The sequence below is a fragment of the Embiotoca jacksoni genome, unplaced genomic scaffold (genome assembly GCF_022577435.1).
Source record: "Embiotoca jacksoni isolate LCO1_2020_lvr unplaced genomic scaffold, fEmbJac1.0.p SCAF_15, whole genome shotgun sequence".
NCBI classification, from domain to species: Eukaryota; Metazoa; Chordata; class Actinopteri; family Embiotocidae; genus Embiotoca; species Embiotoca jacksoni.
The window spans coordinates 11,488,402-11,505,128 of record NW_027185285.1 but is presented as its reverse complement, the minus strand read 5'-3'; the positions used below and the strand labels follow the sequence as shown (position 1 = coordinate 11,505,128).

Here is a 16,727-nt window from a genome sequence, read left to right as displayed (position 1 = left end):
TTGGTTTTATAGTGTTGGCGAACGGCCAGAGTGCGTTTTTTTTTTTTTTTTTTTTTTTTTTTTTAATACATTGGGGACTTTGATTGACACTTGGTGCAGCCAATCAGAACGGCGCTATGTAAAAGGTCCTGGGTTGGGTGGCAGCAGAGGAGATGGGCGGGGCCTGCAAAACAATGCTGTGTTTCATTGCTGAGGAGGACGCGTCAGGGGCTTTCTCTCTCCCCCCACAGCTAACCCCCAGTTAGTTTACCTTCGGACAAGCCTGTAATGGACTACTCCACTTCTCCCAGCAACCTGGACGGATTTTTGAGAGATTTTTAGCTCGTTACCCGATAATTTCCCCCATTCATGTAAGCGCTCGGCATGCATTTTTCTCTTTTTACCTCTCCTTTTTTTTTTTTTTTTTTTTTTTTTTTTCAGCTAAAAGATCTCGCCGTTTTAAAACCTAATTTGGGATCTAATGTGATTGAAAAGGGCGCGGAGGTTATTCCACGCGACATGTTGGATTTTTTTGGGGGGGGTGGGAAGAGTGGGACTGTTGTTGGTGTGAAAACTCCACTTTTTTCTTCTTTTTTTTTTGCGAAACGTTTCCTCCGAGAAAGTTTGCTGTGTCGCTAATGGAACCGTGAAAAAGTTTGAAACGTGGCTCAAAATGCGCGATCTCCCCGCCGCCGTGCCGCATGGAGCCCGACGGAGAGGGGCTCCAACTTTAACTTCTTAACCTCCCGAACCTGTTTTCAAACGGGCAACATTTGTGTCTGGTGTATTTTTTTTTTTTTTTTTTTTAAAAAGGGGGGGTTTATTGTGATTTCTGAACGAGCCCTTCTTCAGCTCCCGCCCGCCTGCATATCACGAGTCATTGCTGTGGTGTGTTCGCTCGCAGCCTTTGAAGGTTAACTTGACTTTCGCCTTGTTTTTTGTTTTTGTTTTTGTGCTTCAATTCATCACATTAAGTGTTTAGCCAGAGTTTATTTCCGGGCGATGTGTAAAAAATGGTTAGATTCTACGTGATACATTTTTTTTTATAGCTACATTTTTAATCTCCTTGTTGCCTTGTTGGATAAAGTCGCATTGCTTGTTGTCGTCCCCTTGAAGTTTATTCCGTTTTTGTTTTTTTTAATGGTTTTTAATATAACACGCGCATGTGTGTGCGAAGATTATATTTAATCAGATGTTGTTCACAATCAATTTATATCGACCTTTTTACAGATTCAAGGCGCATATTTGCTCGGCTGGATTCTGATTAAACCGATTTATTCGTCAAATTGTAACGTAAAACACACTATTATATCGTAATACTTGTTTAAAGTTAGGTCTAGATTAAAGCGTCGATCATTTGAGATGAGGTTGTAGCTTTTTAAACAGTGGACTCAAGTGTTTACGGGTTGGCTTCTGATTTTTTTTTTTTTCCCCCTCGGGCAGCACCCATGTCCAATTGCGAACTAACCCGGACTAAATTCGCATCTGTCGGCAACAAAACACCGCTAACCCCGCTGATTAATGATGCAGGCTTTTGCGACCTTATTTATTTTTAACCCGTTTGAAATTTATATTTGATGCGCCTCCAGTATGTATGGTGTATTGGCTTACACGGCTCGCTGCCTGGATTGCTGCTAAACCAGCAAAACAACTGGGTAATCGGAAAAGGTAGAATCGGTTGTTAGAATTCGGACGTTTTGCGTTTCCATCGCGGGATCGAGGGGCTGTTTTCTTGGCCGGTGGCAGAGCAACTGCATGGCCGCTCCTCTCCTGCCTGGTTCCCCGGGAAGCGGAGCCGGAGCGGCTGCCTGCCTGCTCGGTGTGCAGTGGAGGGGGGTGGGGGGTGGTGGAGTGCCGCTCCGACCTCACGTCCTAATTTTCTAGATAGGAGTTAAAAAGCCGCGTTTAGACCTGCATTTAGGATACAACGGGAGCTACTCGTATGGTCCTACTGACCGCCAGCTAATATCCAGCGTTTAGTTTTTGAAGTGGTTTTCCAAACTGCGTCATTCCACGTATGGGCCGCCTGTTCGCCGAAAAGAGGAGAAATCCTAAAACTACCAGTTTCCAACAGTTTGCTCCACACTGCAGTCTGCTCTCAGATTGTGTATCAAGCGATGTTTTCTTGTTGTATTTTATAGGTCATTGGCAGGATGGCTGAAAAGGAGCCCGAATCGCCTGGAAAACTAAAGACATTATTATAGCCAGAATATTGGCTTTTTCGGAATAGGGGGCCTATCCGAACGGACAATTTCCTTTCACAACTTTCCCCACTGTGGATAATGGATGGCAGAGATTTTGGTCCTCCCCGATCCGTCCATGTACCACCTCCGTTGTTGGCGGGGCTCGCAATGGAGTCTCACCGACTCGGAGCAGCAGCAGCAGCAGCAGCAGCCGGGAGGATCCCTCCCTCGCCCGGTCACTTGGGCGCGAATCATCCGCCGCCTCTCCACTCCGGAAAATTCCTGCCATCGGCTATTAACCTACATCCACACCACAGTAAGTACACGATGTTTTACTGCTCGGTTCGGACATGTGTGTGCCCCGAAGGCACACGCCTAAAATGATGAAATATTAACTTGAAATAACGCTGCGCAAAAATGCGCACACTTTGTGGCTGTCTGTAGCAGCATGCGCGGTCATCACTTGGATGTCGGGCTTATGTGGGAAATGAACCCAGATGTAGATTTCAGAAGGAGGAGTGGCTGCTGTAAAGCTGTGACAAGTTTCAGATGTGAACAGGTCGTGCTGAAGATTCTTAGCCTTCGAGATGGGCAACGCATTAGCGGAAAATTACTTGGCAGTTTTCAACACACACACACACACACACACACACACACACACGCACACGCACAGCGTCGGCTTTAAGGCACAAACTGGTCCGACTGCTGAGGGCTGTGTTGGAGGTGTTGTTGCAGCAGTGTGCAGGTCAGGGTGCAGTGGTCTCTGATTGCGTTTGGACAATTACGCCGTCATTGCTGTGAGAGCAGTTTGTGTAAGCCCGCGTGGGTATCTGTGTTTGGCGGAGTGAGGGTGTTAAAGTTGTGACCGTAGAGGGATGACAGACCCCTGCTCACCCTGCTGGAGTGTTTGTGTGAGTGAGAACTGTGGTTCTGTATTTGGAGTAAAAAGCACTCTGCTGGAATATTTGGCAAATGCTTCTTTTCATGCATTTGTACCAGTTGTGCTGGACACCCCCGCTGCTGCTTCAAGCACATTGAGGAATCTGTACGAGGGAAGGACAGGGAGGGAGGGAGGGCGTGCGTGCGTGTGTGAGCACTCTTGGGTGTAAATTGGATGGTTTTGGTGTGTTTGGCCATTAAAAAGAATCAAAAGAGAAAGTGTGGCATTATCTGACGGTGCTCACCATTTGTTTGTTTACATTGTGAAAATGTGTTTATGTATTTCTCAGCTGTATACAGTAGATCGTCAACAGTATATGTTCCCTGCTGAGCAGATTATTTTCCTTTTACTGTCACTGCATGCGCAACGATGTCTGCTGTTGCTATTGGTATTTCAAACCTTAAAATAACATTGCACAAGAAAAGATAAGATGTATTTTTGCATATGGTTTTGTGGTCAGTCACGGGGGAAGTGTGCACTGTCATTTATGCTCAGACCATGTGTTTTGTGTGCGAGAGAAAGAAGTCTGCTGTGTCTTCTGGAAAATGGAAAGTCTGACAAACGCTCTCATCGAGTTACTTGCATCCCTCTGAAGTCATGTATCTGCAGACAGAGATACAGTTACAGTTTCTCTGGTTTCTTGTCAGAGGTGAAGCCCAAACATAACGATATTTCACTTTATACGTGTTCCCCCGTCCTTGTCTTTCGAGCGTGGGTTCAATGCAGCACTTTGGAGCTGGAGGTACTGGGGGTCTAGTAAAGCGAGTCGGTGCTCGCAGGGCAGGGCTCTGATGAAGCGTTAATTTGACACACCGACAGAGGCCACACACTCTACTCACACACGAACATGAAAAGGTGTCAGAGATGAAATCAACTCACCGCGGGGAGTGTTAGGATGATTGATGGGTGTATTGTGGCAAAGAAATATACGGGGGCGCAATTTACTGCTGCTATTTGAACCGATTTTAAAGCTCCTGAATAACGTAGAACCTTTTCAGATGGAATTATTGGATGTGTGGACAAGAAGCAAAAACTGTAGCTGGGTGAAATGCCTTTGCAGCAGCAGCCGTGTGTTTCAGCTGGGCTGATGTGATGTTCCTCTTTTTCCCCACCCATGGCTCTGAAACGAGCTGAAAACTGCTTGTGGTGTGTGTGTGTGTGTGTGTGTGTGTGTGTGTGTGTGTGTGTGTGTGTGTGTGTGTGTGTGTGGCCAGAAGGAGGAGGGGGATATTTTTAAGTGGAATTGACCCAACCACTGTTCCAGCCCCGATTGCCAGTTTAAACACTCCTTTTTAAAACGGGATACATTTTATTCTGCCCACACACTGACCTTCTCACTCTCTGATTTCATCTCCCCTACACACACTCGCATCCCCCGCCCACTAAAACACACCACGGTACGATACAGGTCATTTAGCTTTATGGCGCTCCTCAATATCAAATCCCCACACATTACATTAACTAAACCTGACGGAGATCTCAGTCCCATGTTTGTAATAACACTATACAACCCTATTACATAATAATTACCCGGTAATTGCAAATGTTCTTAATGTTTCAGTTTAATCGCAATAAACAGCATGAATCCAGCACGCAAGGACCTGCTGTGCAATCAGAGGAGGCAAGGTCGCCCTGCTACTGTTTTTGTTTACACGTGTTTCTTGGAATTCAACACTTTTTTTTTTTTTTTTTTTTGCACAGTTGTTTTTGGCTGAGCTCTTGATAGCAGGGTTGACTGTTTATAGCTGCCAGCGCACCCTTATTTCCCACGAGTCTCCCTTATTAGATTTTTTTTGGTTTGAGTTTAAATAGGATTTCTACCTGACTTAATGGAGTAGAGTGTCTCCCTTATTTTCACAATTCTGGATTCGCCGGCGTGCGAGGCAGCTTAACATTTGTTTTAAATGCATTGCGAATCTTCAAATAATGTGTTTTCATTTGTGTAGCTTGTAAACTCTGCAGCAAAAATGCCATCTGTGAAGACATCATTTTCCCATCAGCAGGTCCTATTCCCTTGAACCCCAGCAGTGCTTATTCCTCTCTATCTACTCAGGTTATCTCTAAACAGGATCAGGTATTAGTCACTGTTTATAGATGTAAAATGGCTGTAAATGGTCCTCTGTCTACTGGAGGTCTGCCGGTGCCTCCATCACCAGATTGAGGCCATCTGTCTCTTTCCTCCACCTCCCTCCCTCTCGTGCCTCAGAGCAGCAGAGATAGGACCTGCTGAAATGTAACTGCACTGAGGAGACAAGGCCAGGGATGCTTTTATTTCCTCCAAACTGTAAAAGGTTGCAGTGGCAGCAGAATATTTTATTGTCAACGGCATGTAGCAAGAATTCAATGTCATGCACTTTGTTGTTGAGGTGAAATGTTGAAGCTTTTTTCCTATTTAAGTGTCAGTTTTGGTGCTAAGTGCTCTTTTTCATTGCTTTTCTCAGAGATCAGTTGACAGTCTAAACTGCCGACAGCATGTGAGGCGTTTGGGGAACATCTGTAAATGGTTGCTCGAGAAAATACCCTGCGTTTCACTCTACCCGTCTAAAAACTAAAGATTTATACTATAGTGTGTGATGTAATTTACTTTTTATTCAAATGGATTTTCTAGAGAGCATCGTTGACGAACTGTTATCAAAGCCGAGGTATCGGTACGTGATCTGGTAATGAAAATAAATGATATGGGACAAAAAAAAATTCTCAGGCCAGGCGGCACGCCTCAACTGTGGGACTTAAGGCATAATACGCCCAAACCAGCCACGTCCCACCTCTTCTGTCACTTTAATACACACATTTTTGTTTTGTGTCTACAAAGAAGTAGCAGAAGGTGGGATTGAGACACGGAGGTAAATGTAGGCATTGTAGTGAGTCTGGAGAAGGAAGGTCAATAGAGGCAGATGGAACGGCTCAAGACAAATGGAAAAGGAGAACTCAATGGGCACAATCTCTAAAGTGGAAAGCAGTGTTTTGTTTTCAAAGAGCTAAAGCTGGTGTTTGTGAGTGTGTGCGTGTGTGCGTATCAGTGCAGATGAGAGGATTGAGGTCTTCTGTATTGGAATAGGAGCATGTGATTGTGCTTAGTGCAGTTTGGGCTGGGGTTTCCCCCCGGGACTCTGCAGATAGAAAGGAAGAGGTTTACCCTGACCACAACACATTCATACACGGTTAGATAAATGTGGTAGCCCTTCGGTTGTTCTCTCTTTCAGTCTCTCTCTCTCTCTCTCTCTCTCTCTCTCTCTCTCTCTCTCTCTCTCTCTCTCTCTCTCACACACACGCACACATGCACGCACACACATACAGGGCACGGGAGTGTAAGTATAATAATTCATGCAGCTTGCAGGGCAGGCCAGAGATGTCTTGCCCGATACCAATTTGTCTTCCACGCTGCTTGGTTCGTGTGTCTGTTTGCGCTTAAAATTAATGTGGTGAGTCTGTGTTTATATGTATTCAAGACACAGAAGTGTGTGTGTGTGTGTGTGTGTGTGTGAGTGTGAGAAGATGTGGCTCCGACACATCCCCTCTCAGATTAATTGAATCCTTCAGGAGAGAAAACAGGCTCCTTAAGAGAAAGCACAAGGCACTGCTGCCCTACAACAATAAACCTGTCAGAGGCAGACAAACCACACGCACACACACACACACACACACACACACACAACACTTGCATATACAACACTCACACAAATGTGAAACGTGTGTGTATGTGTGTATGTGTACACACGAACAAACAAGCGTGCAGAGGCATGTTGAAATACCCGAAGCATTAGCTAAGTCGTTCACTCTGCCAGAACCCTCCCTTAAACGCAAACAACAGCCTTCAGCGCACTAAAGGTCACACACACTGCCTTATGTCTGTCTGTTTGGCTGCATGTTGAGTCTCTACGTGTCCCATTACATAAGCTCAACAGTATTCCTCCCAGGACACTTGAGTAAAATCCAAAAGTGCCATAAAAGAGACACCCAGAGCAGGTAGGCCATGCGAGGAGAGTCTGTTTCAGCCGGTGTTTTAACGACACGGATCACGTTTTAGTCAGCTGTGCCACAAAGTCGACCTGCACATGTGACGGTTCGACTGAAATCTGCTGTTGACTTTAAAAATCATCCGAGGATTGACTAGAATACACATCGATCAAATTAATCCCTGTTTGTACAAGTTTCTCCACTCGGGAAGTGCATATAACATTAATTCCATTTCATTGTTTTATGGTAGAACATGAGTTAATTTCCTGTTAGTTGGCACATCAGCGGTGTGAAAACTGTTTGCTGCAGCAGCTGAGAATATAGTGTCTGATGTTTCTGTATGTTCTTCAACGCGTATGCGTGTCAATGTATCTGTGTGACTATGCAACTGTGCTTGCCATTCTCGCTGTCTGTCTGGGACACTTGCTGAGCTTGTGTGTGCGTCTGTTGAGAGCGCGTTTCCATTTGCTGGTATTGAGCAGTGTCAAAATAACACCTGCCATCTTCACAGGACATTTATGAGTGCAAACACGCACGAAACGTGTTTCCATCTGACTGTCGGAGCAACAAGTTTCAGAGAGCGAGTTGGAACGAGACACCAGTTTGATTTCCTTTTCGTCCCTCGGTTGAGGTGAATAACTCGGTGTTTGTGGAGCTGTACTGTTGTGGCTGGGTTGTGATGTAGATGTCTCGGTTCCATCTACCTGCTTCAGGTACGGTTCACCGTCACGCATCATCGCTCACCGAGCCATCGTTAACGCCGTTAGTAACACCCCGCTTTTCCTATTTCTCATTTTATGACGGGTCAAAATGTCGGCCTGTTGTAATTTATTATTTTTTAGGAAGGTGTTCAGTGTCGAGGCGTTTTATGATATTCCAGTTTCTTAGTCTTCAATGTTTTTTTTTCTCTTTTTGCTTGTAGTCCTGTTAACTATACCGTCAATTAGAATACAATACATTCAACTTGTTAAACAAGCCAAACCGGCAAAGACGATGTTGAATGAGATTTTAGATCAAGACAGGAGCTTCTTATCCAAATGTGACATCTCAGCCTGCCGTGATCTTTCTACTATTTACACAATGTTACACGTTATTTTATGGTCAAAAGCTTGTTTCAAGCTCATATTTGCAAACTGCTCTACATTTCAATAGCACCATGTGTTGTTCCTAAACTTTTTGTTAACTGAACTGTTTTGGCTGCAGTTTGTAATTTAAGTTTTAAATACCAAGCAACAAAAATACTCTTTGATCGTACACCCCTTATATCATCAGGAGTGATGTGCTACTTGTAGAAGTGATGGCAGAGTAAAGTGTATTTGTCTCCACTTTATTCTATTCTGCAAAGATAGATATTAGATATCAATTAGTAGAAACAAAATCACATTCATCATTACATCTAAAAGTCTGATTTCACCATCCTGAATCTTAATGTTACGAATTTTACTTCCAATAAGAGGATTTCTTCAAACGTTATAAGCCATTCGTCTTTTGTTATCCCAACAGCTTTTCAAGTGGCTATTAATAGTATTTTAACCAAATATCTGTCAAGTCCTATAAAGCTTTCTTTAGAGAGATCACAGAAGTACCGTACAACTCAACTTCTCTTATTTCATCTGATTTGTTGTAGCAGAACAGAATTGTTGTCTGACATGTACCTAAAATATGTGTGTGATCCACACTGTACTTCCTACTTTTCATCTCAGGTGTGATAATGAATCTTATCCAGCTTTTACAGGAGACTTTCCCTCGTGTGTGATTTGGTGGATGTGTAGAGCATCTTGAAGATTTGGCATAGTTGTGCATGTTTTATCAGATTCTCTTTTGTAAATTTGTTGTGTAATTTCTTTGTGGACAATCAATCGTACAGAGAGAGAAAGCCATCAGGTGTCAACACATTGTGGTGCGGTTTGTAAAACTAACAGTTGACGTGTTTCAACTTATCAAGAGACATTTCTAAGTGAAGTTTTGTGTTCAGCTTGAGGTCACAAGCTCGCAAACACAAACCGTTTCCTCTAAATGAGTCGCAACAAAGCAAAACCAGACATTACATTATGAAATCATTAACACACTTTGAACCACATGTTCACAGCCTGGATAAATGCACTCATACAGAAAAATATGTGCTGCCAGGTGTGTATGCCAAACCTGCACCCCCTCCTCCCTCGCTCTGTGTGTGTGTGTGTGTGTGTGTGTGTGTGTGTGTGTGTGTGTGTGTGTGTGTGTGTGAGGGCTTCTCCTCGGGCTTTACAGTCAGGATTAATGGTTACCTGTGTCAGTGTGCCAGTTAGCTGTGGCAGAGATGGATAGCACAGCAGAGTTTTACTGTTTGAATGTTTTTCTTGCAGGGAATAAAAAAAAACTGAGATCAATAGAGATTCCCCCCCAGCTAACCCTGCTCCCAGTACCACTGATAGATAACAGATGGTGTGTGTGTGTGTGTGTGTGTGTGTGTGTGTGTGTGTGTGTGTGTGTGTGTGTGTGTGTGTGTGTGTGTCATCTCTATCAGACTTGATCTCCAGCAGGCCTTCTCTTCTCTGATATTAAGATACGTTTCTTATGAGAATCTGAAAATGGAGGCTCAGAACGTGTTAGGAGTCAGAGAGCGTGTTTCTTGGCAACTCACTTATCGCAATATGGCAAACTAACTGTCTTGTGAACTGGAAGCCAAATGCAGTATGTATGTGTGTGTGTGTGTGTGTGTGTGTGTGTGTGTGTGTGTGTGTGTGTGTCTGGGGGGTTGCAAAGGGGGAGAGAGAGAGAGAGAGAGAGGAGGGAAGGAAAAGGCTGAGAGAAAGAGAGAGAGGGGGGTAATGAAAGAGTCATTCCAAAACATTTAAAGAAACATTTCCCTCTCAGCTACCATTTGGATGTTGTTTCTGGAACAAGGAGTGCAAATGTTTCCCTCATTCTACCCCTCCCTCCTCTTCCTCCCTCCTCTTCCTCCTTCAGACTGTTCAGGAAGGGAAAAGGGAATTTGGGACTGTATTTATTTTCTTTTCTTTTTTTCGTGGTCACTGGCACAAAGCATAACTGTAGTGTGTGTGTGTGTGTGTGTGTGTGTGAGAGAGAGAGAGAGAGAGAGAGAGAGAGAGAGAGAGAGAGAGAGAGAGAGAGCGCCCGTAGGCGGCTGTGATGCTCAAGATTGATCCGTACCCCAGTGAGGCGCCTGTGTGTGTTAGAGAGACCCTGGTGTTTAGCCTGAAGAAATGGAAACGGATGACATCCTACCAGGATTTCAACATCCTTGACAGGTGGTGTGTGTGTGTGTGTGTGTGTGTGTGTGTGTGTGTGTGTGTGTGTGTGTGTGTGTGTGTGTGTGTGTGCATGTTCGTCGGGGGGGTATGGCTGCGTTTTGTTCCTTTCACACACACCAGGTAACAATTAGAAAGTGCATTATAAGTGAGAATAATTTGTTAGAACAACACCGCTGGCACGTAGCCCTGACAGACATGGACACACTCACTGAGGTTGAGACATTGGAAGGAAGCAGTGAAACTGGAATTTGTTCTGTTTTCTCCTGGTTGTTCACTTTATAATTAACCTGATCAAATGACCTCGACTTGCTGGAGCTGATTCATGCTTTATCTCACATGTTACACATTCAAGGCTTTATGCAGAACTTCTTCCAAACGGTACATTTGCTCCTGAATGCGAGCACACAAAGAAAGTTAGGAGAGCAGTGAAATATGTTCAAGGAACACAGGATTTATTAAAAAATTTAATACATACATATTTATACAGCCCATGTTTGTGTGCAATTAAGGTCTAAAAAAACGGTGAAGGACTATAGAAGTGGAAAGCTGCAGAACTTATTAAATACTCAGCAGGTTTTTAAAACATTAAATGTTGAAAGACGGCTTCTTGAATAGGAGATTTTCAAAACATGTTCAAGTTCTTTTGAACACTGAAGAACTGAAACAACTTTTTTGAGACATTGAAATTTTTTTTTTTTAAACCTGTTGACATTATATATTACCAGATGTATTGGTGCTGCAGGCTAGGTCTTGTGTGTGTGTGTGTGTGTGCGTGTGTAATAACTTACACATTGGTCCATACCTACTAGACACACAGGACACTGTTTCATATTACCAGACGAGGTGAATATCGAGGATATGTGTGGACTGTGTATGAAATGCTAGAGGACGCGAGGAAACAAGTGCTTTTAATTTCAAAATTGTGCGTGTCTGGTCTCGTCGTTGTGGTAAAAGCTTTCCATCAGTGAACCAGTGGGAGGATTTTATTGGGAAGCAACTACAACAAATGGAATGTGTTTGCATGCGAGTAAAAAAAAAAATAATAATCACAATGGTCACAGTTGTAACAAAACATTACGGTAGGTTTTAATCATTACTCGCACAGTGCTCCTAAAGGATATTTCCACACATTTCTATATTCAGGGCCAAATGCGTTTGTAATACTCGCACTGCAGAGCCCTGACTTCCATCAAATAGCAAACCTATTTGTGATATAATGTACAGCTGGACACGGTACATGACATCTGACAGTTTGATGAAACATGCTGTCACAGTCCTGGGAAAAACCATGCATCAGCAAAAAGTCAACTTTTCATGAGCTCAGCTAAACACGTTCTTTTATTTCAATTAAATATAATGATACTTCTATTTATGGTGGCAAAATATTTACGAGCTGCAGTGATTGTTTCTGATAGTCAGCCATTGCTGCTCAGTAGTCTCTGCAATTGGATTCACAGGAAATCGATGACATCATCATTGTTTTCTTTCTTTATAATGTATCAGAGCTGTATTAAATTACTGCTAATGCAAACCAAACATGCTGCTGTTGGTTCACGTTAAGACATGTGTTTGTGTGTCTTTTAATATAAAACAGTCGCAGGAAATCTGTGTTATATGTCACCAATGTTTCACACTGACTGACCGTTCATCAAATATGTGTTTACAGAATAAGACGTAGTCATTTTTTGGGCTCCTGATCAATTTGAAATGTGTAAGGGAGGAATGAAACAGTAAATTGTATCTGTTAGATGAAGAGTTGGAAACTATTTGCACTTCAAATCACTGTTGTTCATGACATGCTGAAAACGGATCAATTAGTGACAGGTCTTTATTTAGACCATGTTAGTGTGTTTAGCTGCTGTTTAAACAGATACACATGTTGCTCTGACAAAGTTGCTGCTCAAGGACTGTTTGCTGTACTATTAACCTTCGTATGCTGTCACCACTCGTGACCGCAGGTGGAGCAAAATTAACCAGGGCTCAAATCTTAAGCATTAAAACTATACGAAAAATACTCTGAACCACATGAAGTTTGTCTTAACTCCAAAATCAGCAATATTTTGAAGTGCGTGCAGGAACGGGTCACAGTGGATGAAAGCGGAGAAGTTGGTGTTCTGTGTAGATGGAAGTAAATCATGTCTTTTGGAAGTAAAATGTCATCGCTGCGTGTGCGTGTGTGTGTGTGTGTGTGTGTGTGTGTGTGTGTGTGTGTGTGTGTGTGTGTGTGTTAGATGTGTATTTGGTCAGCTCTGGCGGTGTCTCGGACTGCAATCACTGCTAACCCACACACGCCTGTTTGCACATACAAGTGATCATACAGTGATGCAGTGCAGCCACCACGCACACAGTGACCCTCAGCACACACACATGCAAACATGGAAAGACTTTAATAAATGTGTTTCTAATAGGGCTGGGTGTGGAAGCCTCCACCAAACGGGATTTTCAGAGCAGAGAATAAAGGCACAGTCTGTGTGTGTGTGTGTGTGTGTGTGTGTGTGTGTGTGTGTGTGTGTGTGTGTGTGTGTGTGTGTGTGTGTGTGTGTGTGTCCTGTTTTAATGTACTGATTTAGATGCAGGGAAACTCGGCAAGCACAGCATGTCTCTTAGATTCCCACAAGACTAATACAGAAACACACACACACACACACACACACACACACACACACACACTCAGTCCCTTCCCCCCTTGCCCATATACAGACAGCACCCTTTCCCCTACACACATGGTTAGTTTTATCAGGGTAATGGCTGTGCAGTGCGTTCAGTAATGGACCGGGGGTGGGGGGGGGGCTTACATTAAACCTTTTCCAGCTCTTAAGAGGTTGTGATTGGGAGAGGCAGTAATGGTTCGAAGGTTCAAAGTTTGCTAATGGTCAGATTGTACACACACGAAGAGGGTGGAGTCTAATAAAAACAATTGATCATGTAGAGATATGACATGTTTTATGAGGACTCACTCTGTCGATGTTGCAGAGCTGGTTTTAATGGTGAGGTGTGTGTGACGCTGTCAGGCTTTGTGTGGAGTGAACACACCACAGGCCTCTATCTGCCATTCACAAAGCCGCAGGGGAAGTCGGAGCCTAACCCTTTCACACTTTATCTGCTCCTCTTCTTTGCTTGATTTAAAGTCTGCCATACAAGACAGGCCGGGGGCGATGCAGTAATCTGATCATCTGAAAAGTTATCTGCAGCTATCTTGATGATTGATGAAATGTTTCTGCCATATTTGAAGCAAAGATAGACGGCAACTGTTTCACATTCTTGTGTCTGAGCCTCTCAGATTTGCTGCTTCTTTTGTCAGGCATCATTGTAAATTGAATATCTTTCATTTTTTGCATTGCTGGTCAAACAAAACAAAATCGCACCAACTTTTTCTAAGTGAGAAAGATTTTCAATTTGTCAGTTACTTGGGGAGAAAGCCGAAGTCTCTAAAGGGGAGTGCCCCTTGTAAAATCTACATGCAGTGACACATCTGTGATCGGTACCAGATAGTTTCAGTTTGATCCAACGTGGTGGAAGTTAACTTACCGAGAACCTTCTGAGAAGTCATTGAAATCTGCATATTAGTGATCGGATGGTAACTTCAACCAATCGGATCATTATTTTTTGGAACATTTACTTCTTGCTGTCGTCACACCTAAACCAAGCCGGTAGTTGTCATAAGTCCTCATAGGACACCGATTGGCCTGAACCACTGCTGGTTTACACAACTCGGCGCCTGACGAGGGGGATTCTCACGGACTCGAGACTCGAGCTGACTCCTCCCTGCCCCGTCAAATCCTTCTTTCCCAGCAGAGAAAGTCCCGTCCACTTCGCCCAACATGGTTTCACTCCTGCTGTGACATTTGTGGTTTTTAGTCGGCGGTTACATTAACTGTCCTTTTCTGAGTGCAGTCAGTCTGTGGTCTGTCTTGTTGAAATGGAGTGCATAGCTGCTCAGTAATAATGTGATTACTACAGACTGCTTCGGCACAGAAACATCAGCACATATTGATTGAGCTCCCCGCACCCAAAAACGCACACGGGAGAAAGCATGACGGCACGTCCAGCATAAAAAAAATCAATGGTCTATGTTGTGTTGTCGTTTGGCTCTGGTAGTTACGAGAGTGACTGACAGTCTTGGTTCTCTCCTCTAGGCGACGCCTTCCCAGCAGGCTCCAGTCCCTTCCTGTCAGGTTACCCAGGTCCTTCCCCCCTGACCTCTGACCCCGCGTACCGATCGGGTAACCCCAGCAGTCTACAGATGGCTCAGCTCTGGGCATCACATCATGAAGGTAAATCACCTCAACAAACACTTCATTTCTCTCTCTTTCCGTCTCGCCCCTTCTTTTCTCTGTCGGTACATAATTCAAAGTGGCATCATATTTTCATGACATTTCTCCCTGTCCGCTCCCGTCCAATGCCCACGAGGCTTGTTCCTCTTCTGGCTCTCATTGCTTACACCACTGGGATCCTGTTCCATTTCTGTCTCACGGCTGCTAGCTCTGCTCCTGGCTGTGTCCTAAATGCGTCTCTCTTCCTCTGTCCTCGACCAGTCCCTCACATTCGTCTGTCATCTGTTACTGTAATCCATCTTCCTTTGTCGTCTTCTCTTTTCTTTTTTTGAGCTTCCTGTCCAATATTCACTTTGTCTCTGTCCGCGTCTCTAGCTCTCCTGTCCCACTTTTCTTCATCTCACTCCTGACCCATCTAATGAACACTGTTTTAAACAGACAGAGAGTCCTCTCCTTGGACCTCTGTCCTTTATGTCCCTGTGCTTTTCTTAAGGCCTGTTCAGTAAGTGATTGAATCTCGATTCCCTCCTCATTCCCTCGTGTCCTTTTGTGACACCTTATCAAATCTCACTGGAGTAGAAGGTCAGATAGGAGGAAACGCTTCCCACGATGCATTTCGGCAAGGTAAAAGGAAAAGGGCAAATGGATTCCTTTTAGGATTCAGTTTAAAACTGATTGCATCGCCTGTGTGACACAGATCTTGTTCACTGCTTTCCAAACACAGCAAATCAGATTGTGTGGGATTGGGTTTTTTTGTCTCGAGCTTACTTTTCTCAATTCAAGGATTGTTCTAGGGAGAAGCACTGACACGCGCATGCTGCACCTAATGATTGTAAGTTGCAGTCTGGTTCCCTGGCAACTGCTCAAAGGCAAAAATAATAACCCTGACTCCCCCATAAAGTGGTTAGTTGTTGTTTTCACACTTTATATGGATATAATAAACAAGATGAGATGTTTTAATGCGGCTGGCAGGTGATTTTCTTTTGTTGATGTCAGAAAAAGCCAGGCCTGCTGTTACTCTCCCATCTCCATTCTAGCTAAGCTATCTAGCACCTGTTTTATATGAATATCTTGTACAAGAATGGAGGACTAAGAATGAAAACTACCAAAAAAAACAACAACCAACCACACATTGGATCAAAAACAGGGTTCGGTTTAATGAAAATATAACTTGAAATTTAAATTTTTCCTGAATTATTCTGTAATATGCTATGCTGTAGAGCCAACCCCTGCTAAGATGCACCCTTTTTAAAAACTTTATATTCAGCCAACGAAGGAGGGATAAGGGCTGAATGGACTTTGACACTTGACTTAAGTTTAGCAGGAATTGAGGCTTCAATATCTGAAGCTAAAGACGCTAAAACCCTCCTGCTACCTGAAGAAGCCACAGACTCGATTGCTCTGATATGAATAGAATCCTTCACTGCCTAACAGAGATTCTTAATACCTGGTGGCTGGCTCTAATAGCAGCTAAAGTTACTAAAAGCTGGAGGTGTTTCCGGGCCCGCAGCTAAGAGGCAGACTATGGATGTGGCTGGGATGCACCGAAGCTCCACGGGAACCCCATATCAAAGCTGTTAAGAGATCAAGGTTAGCCGTTAGCTGTGGTTAAAGGAAGCTTTGCAAGAAACCCATCCTGCATGCCTTTACGCTCGTCCCATCATTCCTCATGTATTTCTGTCTCCTGATGCCTTCCTCTAACTGCTCTCACCCCCGCCACCCGCCACCCTCGTCTTCTCTATGTCTGCCTCTGAGTGGAGAGGACACAGATTTATACTTCGGCTCTGCAGCCCGGTGCTTTGAGCTGCAGTGGCAGCAGCGTCGTTAATACTTCTTGGAATGGCAGCAGCGTGAGAACAGGGAATGTCTCACTCTGCCGGCCTCTCTTTTTTTTTTTTTTTTTTTTTTTTCTTTTTTCTTCTTTCCACTTTCGGACTATCGTGGTAACACCAGTCAGCGTCGGAGTCGCAGCTAGCTCTGTCCTAACACAGAAATCCAGACGCAAGCCTTTGTCTATATTAAGAACTGGTCTCTGGGAGCAGCAGCTGGCTGTCGGGCAGACTCCGGCCCAACACCTCCGCCTGACCCATGAACAAACAATTCAGTGCAGGTGACATGGGGTCACCTGTAACTGTTTAAG

At 44.0% G+C, this 16,727-nt stretch overlaps 1 protein-coding gene across 2 annotated transcripts in view; it reads left to right on the top strand.

Annotated features, from left to right (window-relative positions):
- Positions 1-169: 169 nt before the first annotated feature.
- The window catches only part of tnrc18 (trinucleotide repeat containing 18), a 46,674-nt gene continuing 30,116 nt past the window's right edge, over positions 170-16,727 (top strand). The window contains exons 1-3 of one of the 2 annotated variants that reach the window (XM_069149606.1): positions 170-350; positions 2,121-2,478; positions 14,450-14,587. In XM_069149606.1, coding sequence (XP_069005707.1) covers positions 2,262-2,478; positions 14,450-14,587 — 355 coding nt within the window. In that variant the 5' untranslated portion in view covers positions 170-350; positions 2,121-2,261. Of the gene's footprint in view, positions 351-525; positions 893-2,120; positions 2,479-14,449; positions 14,588-16,727 lie in introns of those variants that run through there. The other variant, XM_069149607.1, reaches the window with a different exon arrangement.